Source organism: Drosophila tropicalis, unplaced genomic scaffold (genome assembly GCF_018151085.1).
Source record: "Drosophila tropicalis isolate 14030-0801.00 unplaced genomic scaffold, ASM1815108v1 contig_87, whole genome shotgun sequence".
Classification (NCBI taxonomy): Eukaryota; Metazoa; Arthropoda; class Insecta; order Diptera; family Drosophilidae; genus Drosophila; species Drosophila tropicalis.
In genome coordinates, this window is record NW_027173365.1 from 276,062 (window position 1) to 301,062 (window position 25,001).

Sequence of the window (25,001 nt, forward strand, 5' to 3'; positions counted from 1 at the left end):
CGTAGTAGCGAAAAGAGTGTTTGCCATGTAAGAGAATATATGTACATACATATAAGAGAGCGATTTCGCGTTTTCATTCTTCTTCTTCTTGTTTTTTGGCATTTTAGGGGCGGACTTCGGCGGGGCGACTACGCGATGCGGGTTCAAATGCGGCCAGCATGACGAATTATTATTACACACAAATGAAATTTCATTTATAGCACAACAACAAAACCACACACACACACACAGAAACTCACAGAAATGCACATTGATGTTAGTTGATGTTGTTGATCATAATGATGATGATGACGATGAAAAGATTGTGATTCGGTATAGAAAAATTGTTGTACAAATACATACATACATATGTATGTACATAAATATTTATTCGAAAAAGCGAGCGCCGAAAAAAAAAGATGAAAGCTCATTGATCTGTTCATTTTTAATTCTATGTCTACGACGGGATTTGGGACTTTACAGGTTAGGAAATGTTTATACATACAAACATATATATGTATGTATGTATTTATGTACACATAAAACCACATACATACATACATATGTATGTACATACAAACGTGAAATATCTTTGTATACATATGTATATACTTAGTCATACCGTCATTCCCTCTTACATACCCTCGCCCATCCCTATTGCCCACATGTATATTACACAAGCATTTGTGAAAACGTTCATTGCTGTGTCTGTTAGCTGGCTGGCTGGCCCAGCTTTAAACCGGATCTTTGGTTTGAAAGTACATTCACTTTATTCCGTCTCTCTGTCGACGAACGCGACGTCGCTGCAGTCCGGCCCCAACCCGGCATCGGCAAACAGCCTTCAAATGACAACAAGAGCCTAGCCCGACAACGGCAATGATTTCGACTTCGACTCCGACTCTAAGTCCCAATCCCAGCTCTAGCTGGTCGGCAGCCTAACCTGCACATGTGCATAGTTCAAATAACTTGGTCAAGTTGACAAGATCATCTGAGTACTGAGTGAAGCCAGGAGTGTTGCTAAGCGGTTGCAGACCAAATCAAAATCTATAATAAAAAACAGGTTAACTATTGTATGTTCAACAGCAGCAGCAGCAGTAACAGTAGTCTAAGTCGCCGAAGTCGCAGACACAGTCGCTGTTGGCTCAGCGTCGGAAGAAACTTGTTTTTCTTTCCTACGATGTCAAGCCGGCTTACGACAATCGGCAAATGTCGACGTCGCTTACATTCACTTAAAAAGAGCTTTAAAGAGCGTGAAAGTTAGAAGTCAAGAGAAGGCTTGATAGACCTTTATTTGCACCGAGTATATTTAATCCACCAAAACAGCCCACTGAACAAATTAAGAAATTGAATTGGATTGGCTTAAGTTATTAGAAAATACCACTTCCATACATATGTATGTACATATGTATCATTCAATCACCAGATCGCGACTTACAACTTATAAATGTTTATATGTATGTACATACATACATACAAATGTATGTACATATGTATGCAAGTATCAGTTGCCTTATGGGTTATGAAGAATATTGAGCGAATTTAATTTAATTTAATTTAATTTACAAATTCATAAATTTGTTACTTCAAGATAAACGAAAATAGCGTGAGTGAACGGTATCAATTCGTCGACAAATGTACAAACATATTATATCTGTAACTTGCGTTCTTAGCCGCTATTACCGGCATTGTTACCGCTCTCTCTCTCTCTTTCAGTCTCTCTCTCTTTCAGTCTCTCTTTCTTTCTATGTGGACAACGATGCTCTTTGCTATGACTTTTACGAAGCGATTGTGTGATAGAGAGATAGAGAGAGGCAGAGTGATACAGTGGGGGAGAGAGCAAGTGGTGCAGAAGCAGAGATATTTGGAGAGCGGCGTGCTGTGAGCTGCGCTGCGACGTCGCCGTCAATTTGTTCGGTTCGTTCGCATTCACAAGAATTTCACCGACATTTAGTTTAGTACCGTTTTTGACTGCAGTCGCACTTACGGACAATATATTCTAATTGTGTGTGCTACCATATATACTACATACAGTACAACACATTTATAGTATATTGTATCTATAAAATAGTTAATAATATTAACTACACATATTAAATGCTATTTATTCATGGCCACAAGCCTGAGCTATATGGATGCGGTGTACTGTTCATAGAAAAAATTTAACGACAACAAAAAACAGAAAATTTAAAAAAAAAAACTTAATTATATGCTCATTAAAACGTATATAAAACATTTTTTTTTGTATGGCAATCGAGTGTTTTTTTTGTAACAAAAAAGTTAATAATTCAATTAATGATAAAAACCCAAAAGAAAAGGTTAATGCAAAAGGCATGCAACAAGTTAAAACCAGCCACAAGTTGTAAACGAAGATAAACACATACAAAAGCAAACACATACATACATATAACACACACACCATTGCACACCAGAGAAGACTCTAACAATGTCAAGTGAAAACATTCTCTGGAAGCAACAGGTTTCCCTCCAATAAAACCCATTAAGAAGCAAAACCACAGCACACAGTCATCGCCACAGAACTCTACGCTTGAAAAACGAAGATATTGAGAAAGACAGGCGACGCGAGTGAGAGAGATTGAGAAAGCAAGAATATCAGAGAGAGCGAGAGAGAGAAAGAGAGGAACCAAAAGAGCGGCAAGCCAAGCAAGGGAAATTTTATAAAATTATATAAAATATAATTAACCATATAATCAAAAAGTGGGTTATATTTGCTTCACAAAACCTACTACCCCCTCCAACTTAAACTTAAACCAAGTGGAACCGACCCAAATCCAGTAAGAAGATCTAAGTGAAACAGCAGCAGCCACAGCAAAAATGGAATTCTACGATGGTGACCTCAAAGATATATGGGATTCTGACTTAGATCCGGTAAGTGGTTAAAACCAGCGGCAATAAAAATGCTTTGTACCTTTTTTCCTTTACACCCTATCGCCTACGTTAACCAACTATTGATACTTAAGAGTACACACGCGTATATATGTATGTACATACATACATACATACTTAAATATGTACATATATGTGATCGTATATATGTACCTACTTTTTTACAGCTTAATGTTTTTGATATGGAACGGGTAGCTAACCGGGTATAGCTAGAGAGCTATATAGTAGTACTATTTAGTCGTAGCTAGTTGTTAAGTACATACGAACATACATACATATACATACATATGTATGTACAAACATATGTATTTAGCTATGCGAAAGTTAAAACCCAAAAACTATAGCAAAGCACTCCGATAAGGGTATTGCATTGGAATTGTTTATACTGCGCTTAGATTATTAAAAGTAATCAAAGCGAGCAGAGAAAGAAAGAGAGAGATAGAGATGGAGAAAAACAGCGATTTGTGTCTCCGAATATTTCTCCAATAGACCTTCACCCAACAATTTTTAACTAACAAGTATGTATGTATGTATAGTATGTACATATGTATGTAGAAACATATTCATCTCTCCGGAGAGTCATAACCGAGCTGAACTCTATGAACTCTCCACATCAAATCCAAATTGTTTTCTATAAATATATTAAGTCATATCTTCTAGGAAAATGTAATTGCATTTTAAATACAACAACATCAGCCGAAACAAAAACAACTTTAATGGCCCACATTAGCCTTATCAGACTTGAAAGAAAAACGTGCATTTCTATGTGAGGAGAAAATAGAATAGATTTGTTTAAAGGGTTTCTGGTTATTTACCTGATCAATCTGCATATTAATTAGCTTAATTTCCATACTTACTATGTGCACGTAACGAACTATGGCCACAGAAACCTGTTTCTTTCCACAAAAATGAAACAGGGCGAAAGAAATAAGCTCCTAAAAGTATTTCTGTTTTAGTTTCAGTCTCAGTCTTGAAAAATCTTATCGAAATTCGCTAAAGGCTCTCCCTGAACACACCCATCAAACGCACAAAAACTTTAAAAAACAAGAAAAAAGAGAGAGAGAGAGAGATATGATACCACCACACATATACATGGACATATGATACGGGGAAATGTTACTGTTCAGATATTTTTTTAGTGATTTTCTATGTTAGAAAATATCATTTACATGGTCTTGGTCTGAGTTTTTTGCTGTGCGGTGATAAGAGACTATTGCAGCCTGTTTCGAAACAGTGTCAAAACTATTATTAGTCGTTACTTGAAGAAGTTTGAACAAAACGTATTTTCTGTGTTGCGATAATTAGAGTTTTCCAAGAAATTAAAAAAGAAATTTATCATTAGCGAATGATATTTCGCCTTCTATACACAGCAGCATACAAAAACAAAACCAAACAGCAACACAAAATGTTTTCAAAATAATGAAAATGTGTGTGTGTGTGCGAGTGTGTGTATGGATGTGAATGTGTTTCTTGAGCTTCGTTTGCGGAGTAGAATGTAGAGACTCTGTGCTTATCGCTGCGGAAACAGTAATGAATACATGTCGTCCAAGTGCGTCCGTTCCGTCCGTCTGAAGGGGAAACAGCAAAAGCAGCAGCAACGCCAACAGTAGTACCAGGCTTTCAAATACAAAAGAAGAATCTATTACGGCATGAGGACACACATAGTAGAGTGTTGATAAGCACGGTGGGACGAACGGACGGACGGACGAGCGGGCGGACGGTTCGACGGTTGCCGGACGGACAAAGACTTCCTATCAACCGGTCTAAATGCAAAGTAATGACTTTTTTTGCCGCTGCACTCTCTAAGGCATGTCAGTGTCATTACTATTAGGCGATAATACTGGCGGGAGACAGAAATAGGTCCGAAATGGCCCGGGAAAAACGCGCGTGCTGCTTTTCCCCGTCTGTAAGCAGGTCATACCCGTACCCGAGACTCTGCCCATACCCATAATCGCGGCGTGCGCTCAATTACATCATAATGTTTTTGACAGATGCAACGCAGTGTGTAAGACAACTGCAAACTATATATGTACCTACATACATACATATGGAAGTGTATATGTACATACATATATATCTGCTCTACCAGTTACGCCTTAATTCAAATCGAAAATTCATTCAAACTTTTGCACATTATCAAAGATCCCCCTCATTCCTCATCAAATGTCGCCCCCCAAATAGTTCGGCTTTTTTTCTACTGTATTGTTTTCTCATTTTAGCATTATTTTAATAATAATAAATTATCATTCTAAAGTCTCTCCACTGCATATCAAAAATCTTATCACCAGGTATTTTGTAACCAAAAGGCAAAATGGGAAGAATAAAAAAAATACAGATAAGGCGTAGTTTTGATTAACAATGCGATTCATTTTGTACTTCAAGGGGCTAAAATACAAAGCAAACAGAGGAAAAAAAAAACAAAAAAGAGGAAAAAAAATAATAATAATAATTATGAATCCTATGGGGTTTTCACACAAACGCCAAAAACAGTATATCAAAACAAAACAGAAAGCCAAAAATAATGTTCAAATTAATCAGTTTTAATACAAATCAAATTCTACTGAAATCAAAACATTTGCTAAGGCTACATATGTACATACATACATACATACGTATATATACATATAGATTTGGAAAAAGCCCCAAATCCAAATCGGGGTTTTCGAGCAGCCTTTAGAATCGTCTACCTCCCATTCGTACATGGAAAGTCTGATAGTGTCACGTGCATTATAATATTCAATTCATCATTATAGAAAAAAAACCCCTTCCTTGATTACGAGGGCCGACGATCTTCGAGTGGCTTCCTCCTGCTATCAGCAACACATAAAGTTGCAAGTGAAAAATCATCCCAAGAATCTTGGAGTAATTGTATTGTTTTACACACAAACTTACATATGTACATATACATATGTGTATGTATGTACATATCTACATATAAACGCATACTCGTAGCTTAAATTGATAAAATTGAGATGCAGAATTAAATGGGAATTTAAAAAAAAAAAAACACCTAATACCATGCCATTAGGTTTTAGGTACTCTGAACACTGCCGTATACTGGTCCATTATTCTTCTTGATAACAAATTTCGCTACGAATTTCTCAAAATTTTTAAAATTTTCGGCACACACTTTATACATGTGTGTGTGTATACAGAATTACCAAAAATGTATATATGTACATACATTTATTATTTTTTGTTCATTATGAAAATGATAAGAATAACAGTTTATGGCACATGGAAACAGAATAAATAGCTAATTAAGCGGATTTGAAACTTAGTTAATCTAATAAATTCTAAATATGTATATGTACATATACAACAATATATGTACCTATGTAATTATAATATTTAGACTAAGTAGTATAAATTCCAAAAAGGGGTTAAGTCAAGCTGTAGTTTAATCAAGTGTTGGGTCCCCTCTTTAAATTATTATGGCCAAAATTATATCCATTACTTTGTAATGGTAAACTCTTCAGAACGATTACCTTGGGTTGGACAAAGGTCCAAGAAGAAACTTATAGTCGCCTTCACAAAAGAATGCTGACCCAAGTCGAAACTGACCACGTTTGACTTTCTTCAAGTAAAAAAAATTAGCGAAAAAAGCGAGGGCCGGGGTTAACTTTGGCAGTGCCGAAGTTTGTATACCCTTGCAAGTTTTGCTTACACTTCTTTGACTCATTTGCCATTTTATAGGCAGACAGATATGTACATACATATGTACCTATGTATATAACGTGATCATCCGATGCCTAATAGCCTAGCTTGGTGACTATCAGACCACGGTATTATTTTTTGTCCCTAAAAAAAATCCTCGATATATTTTGATAAAAGACACTTGGTAACTTATTAGAAGGAAGGTATGTGTATGGAAGGTGAGATCCGAAATTTCACAGCTACAGCTCTAGGAGGAGCTCTCGTTAGTCCAGACGGACAGACAAACGGATTTTGCTGATCAAGAATCTATATGGATGCATTCTATAATCAGAGATGCTGCCTTCTATGCGGTGCACATTCCTGAACAAAATTGACATAAGTGTGTATGTACCTATTGTGCAAGGGTATAAAAAAGAAAGACCAAAATAAAATAATAATCAAAAGAAAAAGAGTTTCAGCTCAAGAAGAAAATTGCAGCATTAACAAACAAAAAAAGTAATGGAAGTTAAAATGTCAGCAAGTTTTTTTCTAGTTTTTTTTTTTTTTTTGTTATTTGGTGTTTTATTTTTATACGATATACTGTTTTTTATTTTTTGTTTTAAAAATCAACTTTTGCTTATATAAGCAAAAAATGGCAATAAAGTTGACTATTTTAGAATCTTCTCTATGTGGCTAAGTAAAAACCATTAATAATGAAATTAACAAGTTCTTTGTAGAACCCCAATTTGACACCCTTTTTGAGTTTCTGCTGCTTTATGGCCTGAATTAAATGTGCATTTGAGGTTAAGTTGAACATTTTCTAACGGCTTAATGCAAGGCCCGCTAGACACGAAATATTAAGAGACCAAGAAACGTGCTTGGCAACAGTAAAACGGCTTGGTAAGACAGACGACAGTTGCTTAGCATATGCAGAGGTATTTGTATGTACATATGTATGTATGTACATACATACATATGTATGTATTTGAATAACTAGTTCGAGGCACACGATACTGATACTTCCAATATGGTCTATAAGATTGACTCTCTGTGCGATTGTATCAGTGTGGCTGCATTCATATATGTAGGTATGTACATACATACATACATACAAATGTATGTATTTGTTAACTTTGACATTTCCAAACGTTATAGTGCAGTATAGAAAACAGGTTAAACTCCACGATTTGCAAAATTTAGCTCCAAATCCGAACGTCACAATTTTCAAACATATGGCAGAAATAAAAGCGCGCATAATTAAATTTGTGCAAGCACCACTACCAATACGCACACTCATACGAGCACTGACACGACCGATGTACATACATACATACACATGTATGTAAGCCTATTCGTATTCCCCATTCATATAACCAACGTCCATTCATGCGAATTTTTTGTACACACGCTGCGCAATGCAGGATGCGCGGTGGCCACTACTACTACTACTACTATCCTAGAGCTTTGCTCTCTTTTGCCTGCTCTTACAATTCTCTTAAGGCTCAGATACAAACATATGTATGTATGTATGTACTTTTGTACGTACGGTACAGAGTGGGTGTCCCAGTTGGACAGCTGTTTCAGTTTCAGTTCTCTTCTTTACTTTTGACGTCAATGTCAGCGTTGTGGATAGCGATTTCGTAAATTATTCATAGACTTGCATTAAATTTACAATATGTTACAACCAGGAGGTCGATAACGATGGACAGGAGAGGGAGAGAGAGAGTGAGAGAGATGCGTATGGGCATTGGGCGAATCTCGTAGGAGAAGCAGCAGCATATTGTTTTTGTTCAATATAAAGCGTTAGGAAGTGCTATACGATAAGTGTAACAGCAGGCAACAGTTGGTTGGCTTATTACAGAAGAGAAGACATACATATGTACTACTCCCCAAGTACAGAGTGTTTAGAGTGGGTGGGAGTGGAATTTAAACATTTTAGTCATTAAGAATGGCAAACTTGAGCTTAAATTTAATATTAAAGACCTCAAATCCAAGCAGACTTGACATTTTTCACTCATTATCATTTCTAGAGAAACCTTGAAAGTGAATCCATTATGTCTAGTTTTGGATGACTCAAGTCAAATATACATACATACATACATTTGTATATAAATAAATTGGTTATACAGAACAACTATGTATGTACATATGTATGCATATGTTTGTTTATTGTGTGCCGATCCACATATGTATGTACATACATACATACATAACGCATATTATGAGAAGTTTCCATCTGTCTTTTTTGAGATTTGTGAAAGGCATAACAAAATATCTGTGCAGATTCAGTTAGCTTGAAGGCACCCACTATGAGGCAAATCAACATCTTAGCTAAGCGATAACTTGGTGGGTGCCACCACCAACCAACAAGCCAACCATCATCACCGCAAACTTGTTATAAAGTGGGAGTTTTTTGGCCCACTTGGAGGATTTACTTTCTCAAAAAGTTTCCGTTTTGTTTTTGCAAATTTGTGTTTTTGTTTTTGCGCCAGACTATGTCAGTGCTTACGTACTTTCCTCTTTCATTTCGTTTTTATTTCATTTTCTTCTGTGTTGTGTGTTGTGGTCTTTGTGTTGCCGTTCCGAGACATATGCTCTTGATAAGCCAAAGCCCGGACGCACGCCCCCGCTTCGCCTGTTTGGCTTGCTTTGCTATTTTTATACATATTAGGTTTAATTTAGAACAAAACAAAAAGAATACTGCAAAACACGTCATTGAACATTGTGGGATTGGGTGTTGGTAACAGCTCTCCCCCTCCATGGCTCAACAATTGGTTACGAAAATGTTTATGGCGATGGAGATGGTGATGGCACTATGAAAGCTCCACGTGCTTCGACAGACCGCCCACACCACCTAATGAATAATAATGACTAATTCCGTCATAAAAGGTTATTATTGTATACAGTAAGAGCCGGTTCGTATTCGAAAATCTGCTTTATCCTTTAAATATTAAATATCCATAAAGTGTTTTACATTTTTGAATAATGTCTGTTTAATTACAGTTAACTAACTAACTAATAATTTGTTGCCTTTTGTTTCGTCATATTAATTTTAAGACGCCCCTCTGTAAGAAATATACAAAATTTACATTCATTTTCAATGTTAACGGAGAGCGTCGACGGGTTCGTAGTGACACTAGGCCATCAACCTCTCACTCAATACATTGAGCAAATAGTTTAAAAACATTTGTCTTCAGGTGTTGACGGGGGAGATTTAACCATTATTAGAGAGCTCTTCCAATTTACGCTATCGAATCATTAGCGAAAGGGTCAAAACCAAATTATTTTCTAGATTAATTTCAAAATTATTTAAATTGATGTTTCGTTTGTGCATACGTAATGTTGAAATATCTTATATCACAATCGTTTCTCTTTCTCGTCTGTGTGTGTGTGTGTGTGTGTGTGTGCTAAATTAGCCATTACATTCTTGGCCCGATCGGCCACTTTCTTTCCAATGCGCGCATACACACATACATAGATACAAAAATTCATACATACATAGGTACATATTTTGGATAAGACCAAATACATTTACCACGCCAATTTTGAGAGTTGCCAGGCAAAAATTTTTAAACCAAAGCCACACCAACCAAGCCAAAAGGCGTAGTAACTTTTGAAGTTAAAAGGCTTTTCTTCTTCTTTTTCTTCAACGTTTTGGTTGTTGTTGTTGTTTTTTTTTTTTTTTAATGTGGGAGCACCTTTCACTTTGCCACACAACCAACTGATGCAGCTTGGGCACAAATTGAAGAGATATAAAGAGACTTGAAACTAAAAATGCTGTGCACAACACAAAAGAAAACGATACATACATAATGATCTCCAAACACACTCACACATACACAGCTGCATTATATACATACATAAACATGCATACATATACATTCATATATGGATGTACATATGTACATATGTATATAAATAAATGTGAAAGGTTTTCGCTTGCTGCAGCAACATTATTTAATCAATCCAATTTGTGGAGCAAGCGAAAAAAACAAAATCGAAAAACTGTATATATCTACGTATGTAGATAAAAAATAAGAAATACAAAATAAAAAAAAAAACCATCGGGAAAAAGGAGAGACAGAGAAAGAAAGAAAGAGGCGGCAGAAGTAGTCATGGGGATAGGAGGAGGCAGAGGGAGAAACTATAACCAGTTTAATTATTATTATATTTTTTTTTTTATGAAATTTGGCTTTTTGGCCTTTTGTTTTTTTTTTTTTCTTTCAGTTTTTTGTTTGTTGGCCTGGAAGAAATTTGAATAAAATTGTATAATGGCCCAAAGTTGGTCGTATGTGAATGCCGATAGATAATGAATACATATGTATGCATGTAAAGGTATATACCTACATAAATATGTACATACAGACATACATACATATGTATGTATGAATGTATGTAAAAATGTTTTGGGACAAACAGAGATCGTAGGTCTCGTAGGTTGTGGTTGTGGTTGTGCTTGAATGAATTTCCAAATAAAGGTTACGAAAGCAAAGCGGAAAGAAAAGTTCTCACGTGATCAACTTGCACATACACACAGACAGACGAACTGATGCAAGAGAACAGGTTGAACTTACTATTTAGATGAAATGATAGTTATTACCAATAAGAAAAGGGAAACAAATCAGGTCGATTCGATGGCATTTGACAGGAACGGGCCAGCGATTGCCCAGCTCAATCGGTTTTCGAGCGGTTAGTTAAGCGGTTTCTTCGGGTTGTAGTGTCTTCATTCCACTTGAGAGGCCGCCCTTAGCCAAAAAACCACCTGAAACCTGCCACACAGCACCGGTCCAAAGAGTTAACTTTGATTTGTGTGCTCCTCCACGATCCATCATCGACAACCACAACAACTACAACAATAACTACCACAACCACAACAACAACTACCAGAAGTAGCTAAATGCCAGAGGCGCATTTTTTTGCTTGTCTTCTCTTGGCTTTCTTTCTTTCTTTCATTTTTTTCTCTTTCTTTTTTCATCGTGCTTGTCCACAAAATAAATACATACATACATATATGTATTTGTATCTGTGAGTGTTTTGTGCGAGTGTGTCTGTTGCCCGTTTTGGTAGCATTTTTCAAGAATTGCTAATTCTCAACAATTCCAAAGTTCGTTGAACCCATCATAAACATCCACACATACATTGAAATGTATGGTTGTATGTGTGTGGCTGTACATACATGTACATATGTATCTACGTACGAAACAGCAATAACAACAACAACAACACGCGGCACGCACACAATTGTAGACATTTTTATTGACGTTTCTCTGGTGCTGTGTTTTGGTTCCTACTCCCCGCTACCCGCTCCGGGCCGCATTGCTTACTGACGCTTTTGCCGATTCGAATTCTTTGCCCAAGCCATTCCGTCCCGTTTTGAAGATGTACATATGTATGTACATACACACAGGGGGCTAAAAGGCGGAGAAAGCACTTGTGTATTTGTGTTTTAGTGCAGTGGACCAATAACAACCACAAGTTGCATCTTCATAGCATAATCAGAGTCGTCGACACGATCAATGAGTATTACTGAATACATACATATATGTACATGTATGTACATATGTACATATATAAGTTGGTTTGCAACTTTTAGTGATACATATTTACATATATATATGTATGTACATACATACATATGTATGTGAAAATAGCACTAGTAGTAAATTTAGATAATAATTGGAATTTTTTAGATACTCCTACTGAAAAAATTCGCTTTTTACAACAATATGGGACGGTATTTAGATTTGGAAGTTGGTTTTCCAAAAGTATTCAGTTTAATAGATTGGATTATTAGGTGTGTTATTAAGTTTCTTTGGGTTAGTTTTCTAAAAACCAGTCCACTCTTTCTTTAATATTTCGATATTATCTTTTCTTTATACATTTTAGTTTTAGTAAAATATTAGGCCAACATGGTTTCGAGGTTCTACTATAAACTGAAACGAAGTACTTTTGCGTATTTCTTGAAAATAAAGTACATTATCCATATGTTTGTAGGTACAAATATTATTGTTATCAATCAGCGTTTACAGCCGAGTCGATTTAGCCGTGTTTGTCCGTCCGTGTAAGCACCTAGAGCTGGAAGACATGTGGTATGCACTCAAATCACGTTTTCGAAAATTAGCCTAGTTTGATCCAACGAGCCTATAAAGAATTGCATAAGGTGAATTCAAACAGTCTCCAATTGTAAGTATGAATCAGGCTAAGGTTAAAATGAAATAACAGAATGGGACTTTGAAATTTAAAAACGTTAATAGTCAAAGTGGATAAGTGATAGGCCAGCAAAAACTAAAATTTGGGTAACTTGTACTAAATTTGCGTAAAAGGCATTCAAGTTAGTGTTATTAGTGTTAGTTTGCCTGGTAGTTTTGGGCGTATTTCTGGCAATCAAGTGGTAATTCTCAACTAGTTTTACTCTCGCAATATTAGGTTCCACTATCCGCACTATGCCGCGATCGATTTGTAGACGACTTGGAAATTGGTACAAGTACACTAAAGATATGTTGATACAACTATATTCTGTACTGATAATTATAATAATAATTATGTATATACATATACATTGGGTGCAGTCTGTTTATGGACAAAAAGTTAGTTTTTGTCAGTGTGAAGTACCTGTGGGTGATTCCATCAAGATCGGGCATCTATTTCATATAGCTCCCATTGGAAGGATCGGTGGAAAACAGTTACTTTTATTAAAAACATGTTTTTTTTTACTTGATTGTCATAACTAATGTTTATACAATGCCAAATTTAAACAAGATCAGATGACCATAAACGATGCGTCTTTTGTCTTGAAGACGTGCAATGTCCGTGTCCCCTGGTTGTCCCTATGAAAAAGTGGTATTTCCCTAACGAAATCTCAGAGACACGTTCGGAAGAGTATCTATTGTATATATGGTAAGCTTAATAGAAGACTGGCAAGCCGGGCCAGACCAGCCGGCACAGGAACACACACTCACACACACATACAAAAGACTGTGAATACTTACAAAAATCGACGTTCCCTTTTTTATGGCCAAAACTGGATTTCATAGTAGCATTAGGCCTGGTTGGAGCTTAGAAATGTAAATTTCTGCACAAGCGGCACGAATGAGCCAAGAATTTTACATTCAAATTGTTTCGTGGCCGGTTAAGTGTAATTACATGCACTTTTTATCATTCAAATCCATGCATACATACATATGTACATACAGACAAATTAAAGATATGTATACATAATTGTATGTGCGAAACCTGTCGCAGAACGTCGGCTTTTAAAATGGGTCAACAATTTATGGCCGTAGATATGCGTTAACTTTACAGCAATTAAGTGAATTCAATGAAAAAAATCTGGCACATTTGGGGATTACATCATCATCATCATCCAGACGAAATATATTTTGGATATTTATATTTGTTTTTTCGCTTTTGTTTTGTTTTTTGTTTTTGCTGTTAGTGTTGTTGTTGTTTTGGCGACATATCGAAAACTTGTCCCCGAAATGTCCGAAATGATGACAAAAATTAGAGAAACCGAGTTGGAAACTCATCCCGACTACACTATCAGTGTATAATAACTCTTCAAGGTTACATTAGTGTGTTTTAAAAAAGAGTGCTTTTAAGTTGATTTTATTATCATAAGAAGCATTCAAATGCCGCAATCTTGATTAAGCAGATGACAGATCGGCTAATCTACTTGTCCACATACATACATACATACATACATACATACATACATACATACATACATACATACATACATACATACATACATACATACATACATACAAATGTGTGACAGTGAAAGAATAACATCGCCTACAAACATACAAACATACATATAACTCAATTAATTAAAGTTAAAAATTTGATTTTCAAATCAAAATCACTTGAACTATTTATAACAAAATTATGACTTAACAGAAAAATGATAAAGGTGATTTGAGGTTTGTGCCCGGGGGCGGACGATGGTGGTGATGGGACGGGGCAGGGGAATTTGTTGAACAATTTCAAGGGTACCGCGGAGAGTTGTTGTTGTTGTCGTCGTTTGATAAGATTGACAAGAGCAATATATACAATACATACAATCATCCAAAATAAAAATATATTCAATATATACATACATTGTGTATACATACATATGTATATGTATGTGTGTATGTATGGATGGATGTAGATATGTACATACATGTATGTAAGTATATCCTCATTTTATCCGATCCGATTTTCTGTTTTTAAATGTGGTTTCAAATTAATTCTCTGGACTATCTGGCCTGGCTCGTGCATCAGTTTCGTGCCATAAGTTGTATAAACCCACACATACACATACATATGTATGTACATATGTGTTTGTACATATACATATGTAAAAGGTAAATGGTCACGCCGACTTTTGCATACCATGCTCCTGCACCCAGTAAAACACAAACACAATTCTAAATTAAAAAACAAAAATTACAGATAGGCCAATTAATAAACGGCAACGAGACTGATAATCTTAAAGGACCAAATTGACTCTGCCTGGTTTATTCCATACATAGACTTTAATATGTATATGTACCATTTCACCATATGGACACATGGTATATTTTTTATGCATATGTACTTGTGCTTTTGTTTCTAAAAACAAATTATATTGTCTACTATCTCTGAGTGGTGCAACTCACACGACTATCATTATTTAATTACCTAGCATTGGCTTTTTGATTTTAATTCTATTTTTATTCCGATTTCTTTTTATGCTCAGGAATCCTTAAAAATCAGCAGCGATCATGAAATGCACGACTGGTTTTTGGATCGAGATGTCAAAGATCCCACCGTTATACTTAACGACAAGCTTATTTCGGATGCACTGCTCAATGGTACGCTGCCAATTAAAACTGAGCATTCCTATAGCCTGAACAGCGATGGCGATTCCCTGCCAAATTCACCGAAAAGCCTACAGGCCAAAATTGAGGGTAAGTGTCAAATAAGTTCAAGTTTACTTATACCCTAACATATGTATGTCTTCATACGCCGCTAGCCACTTAAATAAGAACACTAGTTGACATTGTGGAGGAAGTTTCTTTATTGACCTCGAATGACTGCTTATATTTTTCATTCGCTGGCAGTGTATGTTGTATGTACAAACATGTTTGGTCCATTACTCCGAAATATGTACTTATCAGTACTCAAACTGGGCCAATTACGTAACACAAACCATTCAACATTACTAATAACTAGAAATATCGGTCGAAAAATGATCCTTTAACGCTGAAAAGTTCGGTCTATTGCGATCTGTGGCTGTCAATAATTGCCTGTTGAAAGCCCTCAGCTGGGTTCGGGCATTCCACAAACCGTAAAGGACAGCCACAGTGTAAAGTAGAGTAGATAAATTAAAGCAAAAGTAATTCGCTTTGTAAACTTCATTGGAGTTGAATTTTCTCCGGCCGTATATATTGCTGTTCATTATTAGTTTATTGACAACTCACAAGGTATCTGAATATTAATAAGAACCAATGTTGATAGACGCTAACGTTGCCACAACGAATTGCAAATTTGTGTCAAAATCAAGGGAATTCGAAATGACGTGCATTAAAATATTTGGATTAGAGATCATCCACCCCCACCCCAATGGACACTAGGCAAGGGTAATTGGGTATAACACGACGATGAAATATGTGTTTGCCTTAAAAGCCCCAAAATGTGAATGCAAATACAGGTGATAGTTGTTAACTTCACTAATTATTTGGGGCATGTACATACAAACATACATGCATACATACTTACGTACACAACCGTATTTCAAAACAACTCCACGATGACAAGAACTAAAGTCTATATTTTACTCAACGCGGTTCTGTTCTGTTATATTTCATTTTTGTTTTTATATTTAGTATCGCTGTAGCATTTAGCAATTTAACGCAGTACTCGTGCATGAAGTTTTGTACTTTGATGCGATATCAGTTGTAGGAGTTGTCGTTGTCGTTGTCGTTGTAGTTGTTTTTGTTCAAGTACTGTATATAATTACTGTTCTATAGGTGTGGGGGAGAAGACTGAGTCTGTGTTTTCATTATTTGTAATTTTATGGAAACAGTACAGCAACTGTGTAAATAAAATTAAAAAAAGAAAGAAATTTTAAAGCGAGCTGAAAATACAGAAACAACTGAAACTCAGCTGAACTGAACTGAACTGAAATGAAAAGAATTAAAGGCAGTAGCTAAAACAGAAACAAAACTGAAAAAACATTAATATTAAATGCAAACACAAGTGCAGAGCAAAAAGTATGACGCTGGAGCTGGAAAGTGTTCCGAATGTTTAAGCATGTGTTTGCATAGTTACAAAATAGATTTTAGTTATTTTGTTTATTGTAGGTACATTATGTGGGTACACATTGAACATGGATACCAACCAAAAAAAAAGAAACAAATAAAAGTAGATCAAAGTACTTTCTATTCAGTGTGGTTAATGTCACTAAATGAAATGTCGAAACAACTAAATCAGACCAAATCAACTCTGAATATCGAATCTCTCCCGATCGTTTTATGGCTGTGTTACTCCAAAATGTAAGGTACATACATATGTATTGTATGTATGTACATACTTACATACATATACCTACATACATACATAATTGTCTCGATTGTTGTTTTTATTCCAAAAAAGGTACTCTTGCGAGATTCCAGAACACATGTACACAGATCGTAAAATAAAAATCAACAACAAAGCTAACTACAGTTGTTCTCAAAACGAAAAACAATAAAAACTGTATATGTGGGTTAAACTAAATAATATTTGTTTGGCAAATATTTGCAATTAAATTGGTTTATTTAAACTATCGTGCATAGAAGACGAAAACAAGACAACTTATTTCTTAAGTGGCTATAAGACTTAAAGTACAGTAACTCTCCAAAGGACTATTGACAATGATATCTGTATTAAAGAATTGTCAATCTGTCGAATATTTGCAGACATGGATGATGAATGCTACCCCGTCATTTCGCTGAAGACGGCCACTAGCATGCGTGCGACCATCGATCCCAAATGCTTAACACTTCACCCGCCCGCTACAAACTTAAGCATAAACAGCAGTGCCACTATGCTGAGTCATGCCAGCGCCAATCCCGCACTAAACGCTTCCGTCGTCAGCGACCTAGCCGCTCTTACCCGTGCCGGCGCAGTCCAGACACAGCACCAACAGCAACACCAGCAGCAGCAGCAGCATCAGCAACCACATCTGCAGCATATGCAGCATCATGCAAACAGTTCCTGTTCCGCCTCCTCAACCTCCAGTGTAGAGGTGTCAACTACTCTGGATCATTTTCAACTACCTCAGCACTTGGATGCAATGTATGATAATGATTGCAGCTCATCCGTCTCATCGGCACGCGAGGGCAGCACGTCGCCAGATATCTGCTCTGACATTGAGATCGATGAATCGGCCATCAAAGATGAGCCCATGTCCCCCGATTCTAGCTGCCCCGCCAGTCCCAACTCACAGATCAGCAATGGTCCACAGCAGCAGCTGAGTCTAAATCTGCCCAATCTGCAAACAGAGCTGCTCTTCGAACAGGTATTTTGAATCATTTCTCTGAGTTCGATCAAAAATTCTGATTGCAAATTTGATTCTTTTTCAGCATGGTGGTCTTCTTTTAGCGACAACCAGCAATAACCTAATCAAATCCCAGCATCGTGGAGATCTGCTCATGCCCAAAATGGAAATTAAGGCGGAGAAGCAAAATCCTAGTAGCCGCAGCAACAGCTTTCCCTTGACCCCGCCTTCATCTCTACCCAGCGATGATTCCGAAGGCAACTTATCACCGGAACATCTCTTTTCACCACTATCGCCCAATTCATCCGGTTCCATTGTGGCACAGCCACAAGCGAATGGCGAGTCGTCCTCATCAGCCATGGTGCGACGAGCTGCCGCCGGAGGAACAGGCATTACTCGCTCCAGTAGCAGTGGCTCTGGTTCAAGTGCGAACACAACCACAAGGCAACCTATACACACACCGCTTATTAGCTCACAACCGGTAAGTTTGACCACAGCGATCCCGATCGATTGAATATTCAAACGGAGTACAGATGAAACTTTATGGTATTTTTTTTAAATTTTACTTATGTATGTATGAAAGATGTTCACACATATCTACAGTACAGATGAAACTTTATGGTATTTTTTTAAAATTTTACTTATGTATGTATGAAAGATGTTCACACATATCTACATATGTACATAAATGGATCTGTTATAAAATGATAACTTTTTATTAACGATTTTTAAATATTTGTTGTCTTACAGAAGGGTTCAACTGGAACTCTGCTCCTGACAGAGGAGGAGAAACGCACTCTCATAGCTGAAGGCTATCCTATACCACAAAAGCTACCACTAACCAAAGCTGAAGAGAAGTCGCTTAAGAAGATTCGTCGTAAAATCAAAAACAAAGTAAGTTTTTAACCTTATAAATATATGATTATTAGACATGCATAACTCTATATTTTTGTATCTTCAGATATCCGCTCAGGAAAGTCGTCGCAAGAAGAAAGAGTATATGGATCAGCTGGAGCGACGAGTGGAAATACTTGTGTCCGAGAATTACGACTACAAGAAGCGCCTCGAGTCACTGGAGGAGACCAATGCCAATCTACTTAGTCAACTGCACAAATTGCAGGCCCTAGTTGGCAAGCACAATAATGTGAAAAAGTCCTAAGAGTCCATCAATGTTTGCCTGCCCGCCTGCCCGAGAGATATTTTATTTTTGTTTTTCTAAGAATTTACTATACTATTATTATTATGATTATATGATTATTACTTATGACTATTATTATAATTCGTACTATAACTATTATTATTATTACATATATATAACTTTTTTTTTGCTTTTGGTTAGCACAAAGTGGTAAACATTTCCCTTTCCTTCGTCATCCACAAGATACAAATCGCATGCTTGCATACACACCGATATATGTACCTACATATTGTATATAATGTATAATGTATGCCTGCATTGCTAATTGCAGATCGTATCTTTTATTAGTCAAGCATTCCTGTTATATCAAAATATAAAAACCAACAACAACCGACAAGCTCAAAAAAAAAAAAAAAAAAAACAAAACAAAACAAAAAACAAAAAGAATAATTGTAAATGAAAAAGGAAAACAATGTAAAGAAGCTAAAAAACTCAAAGCAGACCAAAAATCAACATCAACAGAAAATACAAAACTACAATGCATGGGCTCTATATTAGAAACATCAGAAAAAAAATTCTGAAATTTTAGAATGCAAAAAAAAAAAAACATTGATTCGATTTAAGAGCAACGCGACATGTACATTATGTTTTAATAATGAATGGAAAATGAATGCTTGATTGGCAAATAATAATTCTTGTTCCTTTTAACGATATTTCTCTGAAACAACAAAATGAAAAACAACAAAAAAAAAAACTAAAACAAAAACAATGAACTAAACAAAAACGATTCCATAATCTATCTAGCTATATGTATGTATTTAGCATATATGATTCATATACAACGCGAAACTTTGTTTTTGTATGCAGCATTTAAGGTTTTTTTTAAAACAATTTCCGAGCCAACATTAAAAATTGTTAAGTTTTATTTAATAAGAGAAAAAAAGTGAAAAGTGTGAAATATTGTGAGCGCATTTTTCATACCTCCACCACCTCCTGACCCTGACCTGACCCCTCTTCCCATCCCATTCCACCCTTATGATTCTTAGTGCAATTTGATTCGGCTTAAAATTATACAATATTTGCAAATGTGTTTTTTTTTTTTTTGATCGAATGAGTCAATTTAGTTTAAATTAGTTGAATTTTATATCTACATAAAAATTATAAAAGAACTTATTACAATATCGGATAAAAATTTACTTACTTAGCTATGTGTGTAAAAACAATTCAAGCGGACGAAATTGTGCAATTGTTAGAAAATTTATTATACATACATATACAAATGTAAAAATGAGACAGAAATATGTAAAAGAAAATTATTTTTTATTCGCATATTGAGCAGTTTTTTTTTTAATGCGTTAAAAGCTGTAAGAAAATTTTAAGAATGCAAATGTTGCATATATATATACACGACATAAATACCATATATATACATATATATTTATGTATAACAAAAATACAACTACATTTGGCTATAGCATTTTTAAAGCATCTATATGGCATGTTTAAAAACACCGAAACCATAAACAAAGCCGAAAAGAGAAACAAAACAAAAAAATATATACTTATATATATATTAAAAACAAAAAAGACAAAAAGAAAGATGTAAAACCATTCTGATCGGTGGCTGTAATTGGGCAGAAACAAAAAGTGCAATTCCAAATAAAATCCGTACAACCATAAACAAAAACAACAGAAATCAAGAGTTTAATGTCGTCATTTTTTCCACTTTTTATCCATAAGAACATATACATATGTGTATCAGGACTCTAACTTACTTAACTAAATTTAAATATTTACCAGACAATGACTGTTTGGCCGAAGTCAAATATTGACCCAAATGGGAGATGGGAGATGATAAATCTTTTCAGCGAGATTAGAAACTGGGAGAAACAAGGTAATGAAGTTTTTACTGGGAGTAAAGGACTTGATAAGTTTCTAGGCATCCATAGATATTGATTAAAAAATAGTTATTCAAAGCAAAACTAAACTAGCTTCCTCTGTCCGACACGAATTAAATAGGTCTACCTTTGGCTCTGAAGTATTCTCTAAAGGATATCACCGCTTTTTGGAAAGGACATTATTGATCACGATCAAATGCTTTTTGCTTATTTTTGCTGCCTAAAGGGTAAAGGATATAGGACAACAATGGTCAATGTGAATTGGATCAAGGGATGATGAGATGCCTCCAAATACTCCATACCTTGCTGAATACACAACACATTTAAACATTTTCAATTTTTGTTGATAAGCCAATATGATATTCATATAGCATCCATTATTTTAACCATGCCACTATGACCTAATTCGTTTTAATACCTAAAGGGGAACAACTTATCCACTCGCCTCGTAAAAAACAACAATCTTCTGTCGTTGCTATTTCATTTCTTATTTCAAGTAACTTGTTATCTGTGAGTTCTAAATTACTTTTCACTTCCTACAGCTAACTTTGTGTCCATATGCTGGCAACTAACAAGATTGTCTTGAAAACTATATGTTTCTATAACAAATATATTCGTGGACCTACTAAGCGCATCTAAATAACGTCTCCAAAATGGATGTAACAGGCAGAAGGAAGCATTTCCGACCCCATAAAGTATACATATTCTTTATCAGAATCAACAGCCGATTCGATCTAGCCATGCCCGATTATCTGTTTGTCTGTATGAACACCCAGATCTCGGAGACAATAAAAGCTAAAGCCACCAAATTTAATATGCAGACTCGTGTAATATGTACAGTATAGAGTTTATTTCACATTTTTACCACGCACTTTTCCGCTCCCGCAAATTAAATAAAACCGATTTTCTCGAAAACTAAATTTGGTACTTAGATTTGTTTAGTATTCGCACAGATTTTTATTGTTTAAAATGTTTGCCTCCATAATTAAGAAAATGCCGATTGCCTCAGCATACATAGCATAGCATATAATGAGACATGTAAAATAACATAATCGAAAACAAAAAGGCAGTTTCTTTAGTTCGTATTACGCGGTCTTTGTCTACCTTCTTATTCTGACAGACTTTTTTCTATTAATCTTCCTTTACTGTACAGCCGTAGGGCATCCCCTTTCTTCATAACTAATCAATGGCCAAGTGATTTTTACTAATTTACTAGATACTAGAATTTTCATTTCCCTCACGTCGGACCAGAAGGTTTTTTCCATTCATCCTAGTAGAAGATTCACTAAATATTTTCTACACTAACCTTTTCATGTTCTTTGAACAATCTTCTAACAACTTTTCTCTCCTCCTTTCATCTTTCTGTCAGTCGGGGGTAAATCGGTACTTTGTCTTGACATATTGGAGACGCATCAATTTAAAACAAAAGATCAACAAAAACATAACTAGAACTAGAGATCTTGGGGGGGTAAGTTGTATGTTATTCTTCCGTTACCCACATGCGGCAAAGCAAATAACGTGTTTTCTAAAATGTCCAATTCCCGCAAAAGCATAACCTATATAGTACGCCATTAAATCGGATGTTAATATGACTGCTAAATAATGTAGCTATTTGTTCAAATTTTTGTCAGAATTACAGATTCTTATGAGCGTAAGTTATTACCCTTTCTATTATGATAATCGCAAAGAAAAGTTTTTTAACCAAAATTATTTTTCAACCCGTCATTCCTATTAGAGCTATATGATATAGTCATTCAATCAAGATGAAATTTGGCAAACCTACATAAATAGTCAAACTATTGGGAGGCGGAAATGATAACCTGCGCTTATACTAAACCAATCTACGTACCAAATTTGGTTACTGTAACTTAGTGAGTTTTCGAGAAAAACAGATTTATTTTGTTTGCGGAGAGAAAGTGGGCTTGACAAAAATTTGAAATAAACTCGATCTTTGTACATGCTAGATGAGTATACATACCAAATTTGGTGTCACATGCTTTTATAGTGTCCAGGATCCAGGTGTTTAAATAGACTGACGAACGGACATGGCTACAACTCGGTTGTTGAAGGAAAATAACCGAGTGGGCTCGAGAATGTCCACTAACTCGGTTAGTAAAATTCAAAAACACCCAAAGATTTCGGCTTTAAAAGTAACTATTGAGATAGAGAAAACAATTGATAAAACATGCTCTGCTGGATATGGATACAGAATACATATTTATGTAGAATCCCTTTATAAGCATGATTAACTGTGAGTGCCGCTCGCAATTTGGCACATAAACAAGGACAACAGCTTTTGAGAACAAGTTATTGCTAATGAGTCTGAATTTAAAATTTATAATACTGAGCGCCATGACAAAAATGTAAAACTAACCGTAGAACATACATATGTGTCATAAAATTGTTATTTTTTTTACTTTTTGTTAACTACATCTTGAAATTGAAATGAAATGTAATAGAAGTTGAGTTGATCCAAAATTTGAAATATGAGTTGGGTCAAATAAGCTGTGAGACACTGTAACAGACACATTTTGTTTTTGAGGGGAAGTACACGTTTAGTGCGCACGCACAGTTTGTCAGCATTATAAAAATGAAGTAAGTAAGTCGATTCGCCGACTAGGGTATACCATACACCATGTGAAACAAATATTTCAAATTTCGAAAACCAAATGTATGTCCATTAAATTGTTTTTACATGCCTCATATTATATGCTATCCCGCTCACTCTACAAACACACGAGCACTCTAGCGCCGCCACTAGCCAACGGCCAATCCTGGCCTTGTGGACCGCTTAGTAAAATACGTTCATACGCATATTTTGCATGTTTCTAGTCCGATTTCAATAAAATGGTAGTTTCGTAGAAATAGATAAGATTAATTAGTCTGCCGAATTTGATTGCGATAGTCAAAAAACTACAGGAGGAAATCGGTTTTTTCTAAATTATGGAGGCGGAAGTGGGCGTGGCAGAATATGAAAATATATATACTCTGCGCGCATACTAAGCCAGTGTACATACTACATTTGGTTAATTTAGCTTTGTTTCTTTTTGATAAAATCAGTTTTGTTTAATTTTCGGGGCGGAAGTGGGCGTGGCAAAATTTTTAAATAGTCAATATCTGCGCATCTATTAAGCTAGTTTACATACCAAATTTAAAGTCGGTAGCTGTCATAGTTTTTAAGAAAATCAGTTTTATGTAAATTCCGGGGGCGGAAGTGGGCGTGTCAAAAAGTTTGAACAATTAATTTCTGTGCGCTAACTAAACGAGTATATAAACCAAATTTGATGTCTCTATTTGTTATACTTTTTAAGAAAAACCGTTTTATGTGATTCCTGGGGGCGTAAGGAGGCGTGGCCAAAATTCCAATTAACACTATACATTTACATACTACACGAGTATACATATCAAATTTGGTGGCTCTAGCTCCTATAGCCTCCGAGATCTGCGTGTTCATACAGACGGACGGACGGACGGACATGGCTAGAAGGACTTGGCTGTTGATCCTGATCATGAATCCTGGTTAAGAATAAGTCGGAAAAACTTCCTTCTGCCTGTAACATGCATTTTGACGACTGTCTCGAGACACCCTTATACATACGTATGTACAGACATACATATACATATGTATCTAAATATATACAGACATCTAGGTATATATACAGTGAGCCCAAAAAGTATTGGCACACTTAAAATTTTCACCTTTCATGCAATTTTTGTTTACTTTTTTAAGTGTACCAATACTTTTTGGGCTCGCTGTATATATATGCGGCATATATGTAAATGAATGTATTATGGTTACTTAAGGTCATTAAATATGCAAAGTGTGACAGTGGGAATCGCTGTTTCATATCCACCATTATTCCCAAACGTTTCCCAGAGATGGATCGAGTGGCAATCGGGTCTAAGAGGAATTTCATTTTCCACTATGAAACCTACACAT

General features: G+C 35.7%; 1 protein-coding gene across 1 annotated transcript; it reads left to right on the forward strand.

The window, feature by feature from the left end:
* Positions 1 to 1,943: 1,943 nt before the first annotated feature.
* On the forward strand, positions 1,944 to 20,492 carry CrebA (Cyclic-AMP response element binding protein A). Its single transcript, XM_068298853.1, has 6 exons — positions 1,944 to 2,865; positions 15,242 to 15,452; positions 17,445 to 18,046; positions 18,111 to 18,506; positions 18,776 to 18,919; positions 18,987 to 20,492. Exons 1-6 carry the CDS (start codon positions 2,812 to 2,814, stop codon positions 19,182 to 19,184), a joined length of 1,605 nt encoding a protein of 534 aa, XP_068154954.1. The 5' UTR covers positions 1,944 to 2,811; the 3' UTR covers positions 19,185 to 20,492.
* Positions 20,493 to 25,001: the final 4,509 nt, after the last annotated feature.

Coding starts and splice junctions, on each gene's coding strand:
- CrebA (XM_068298853.1), top strand. CDS start 2,812: ATGGAATTCTACGATGGTGACCTCAAAGATATATGGGATTCTGACTTA. Junction 18,047..18,110: donor CAGAGCTGCTCTTCGAACAG/GTATTTTGAATC, acceptor ATTCTTTTTCAG/CATGGTGGTCTTCTTTTAGC. Junction 18,507..18,775: donor CGCTTATTAGCTCACAACCG/GTAAGTTTGACC, acceptor GTTGTCTTACAG/AAGGGTTCAACTGGAACTCT.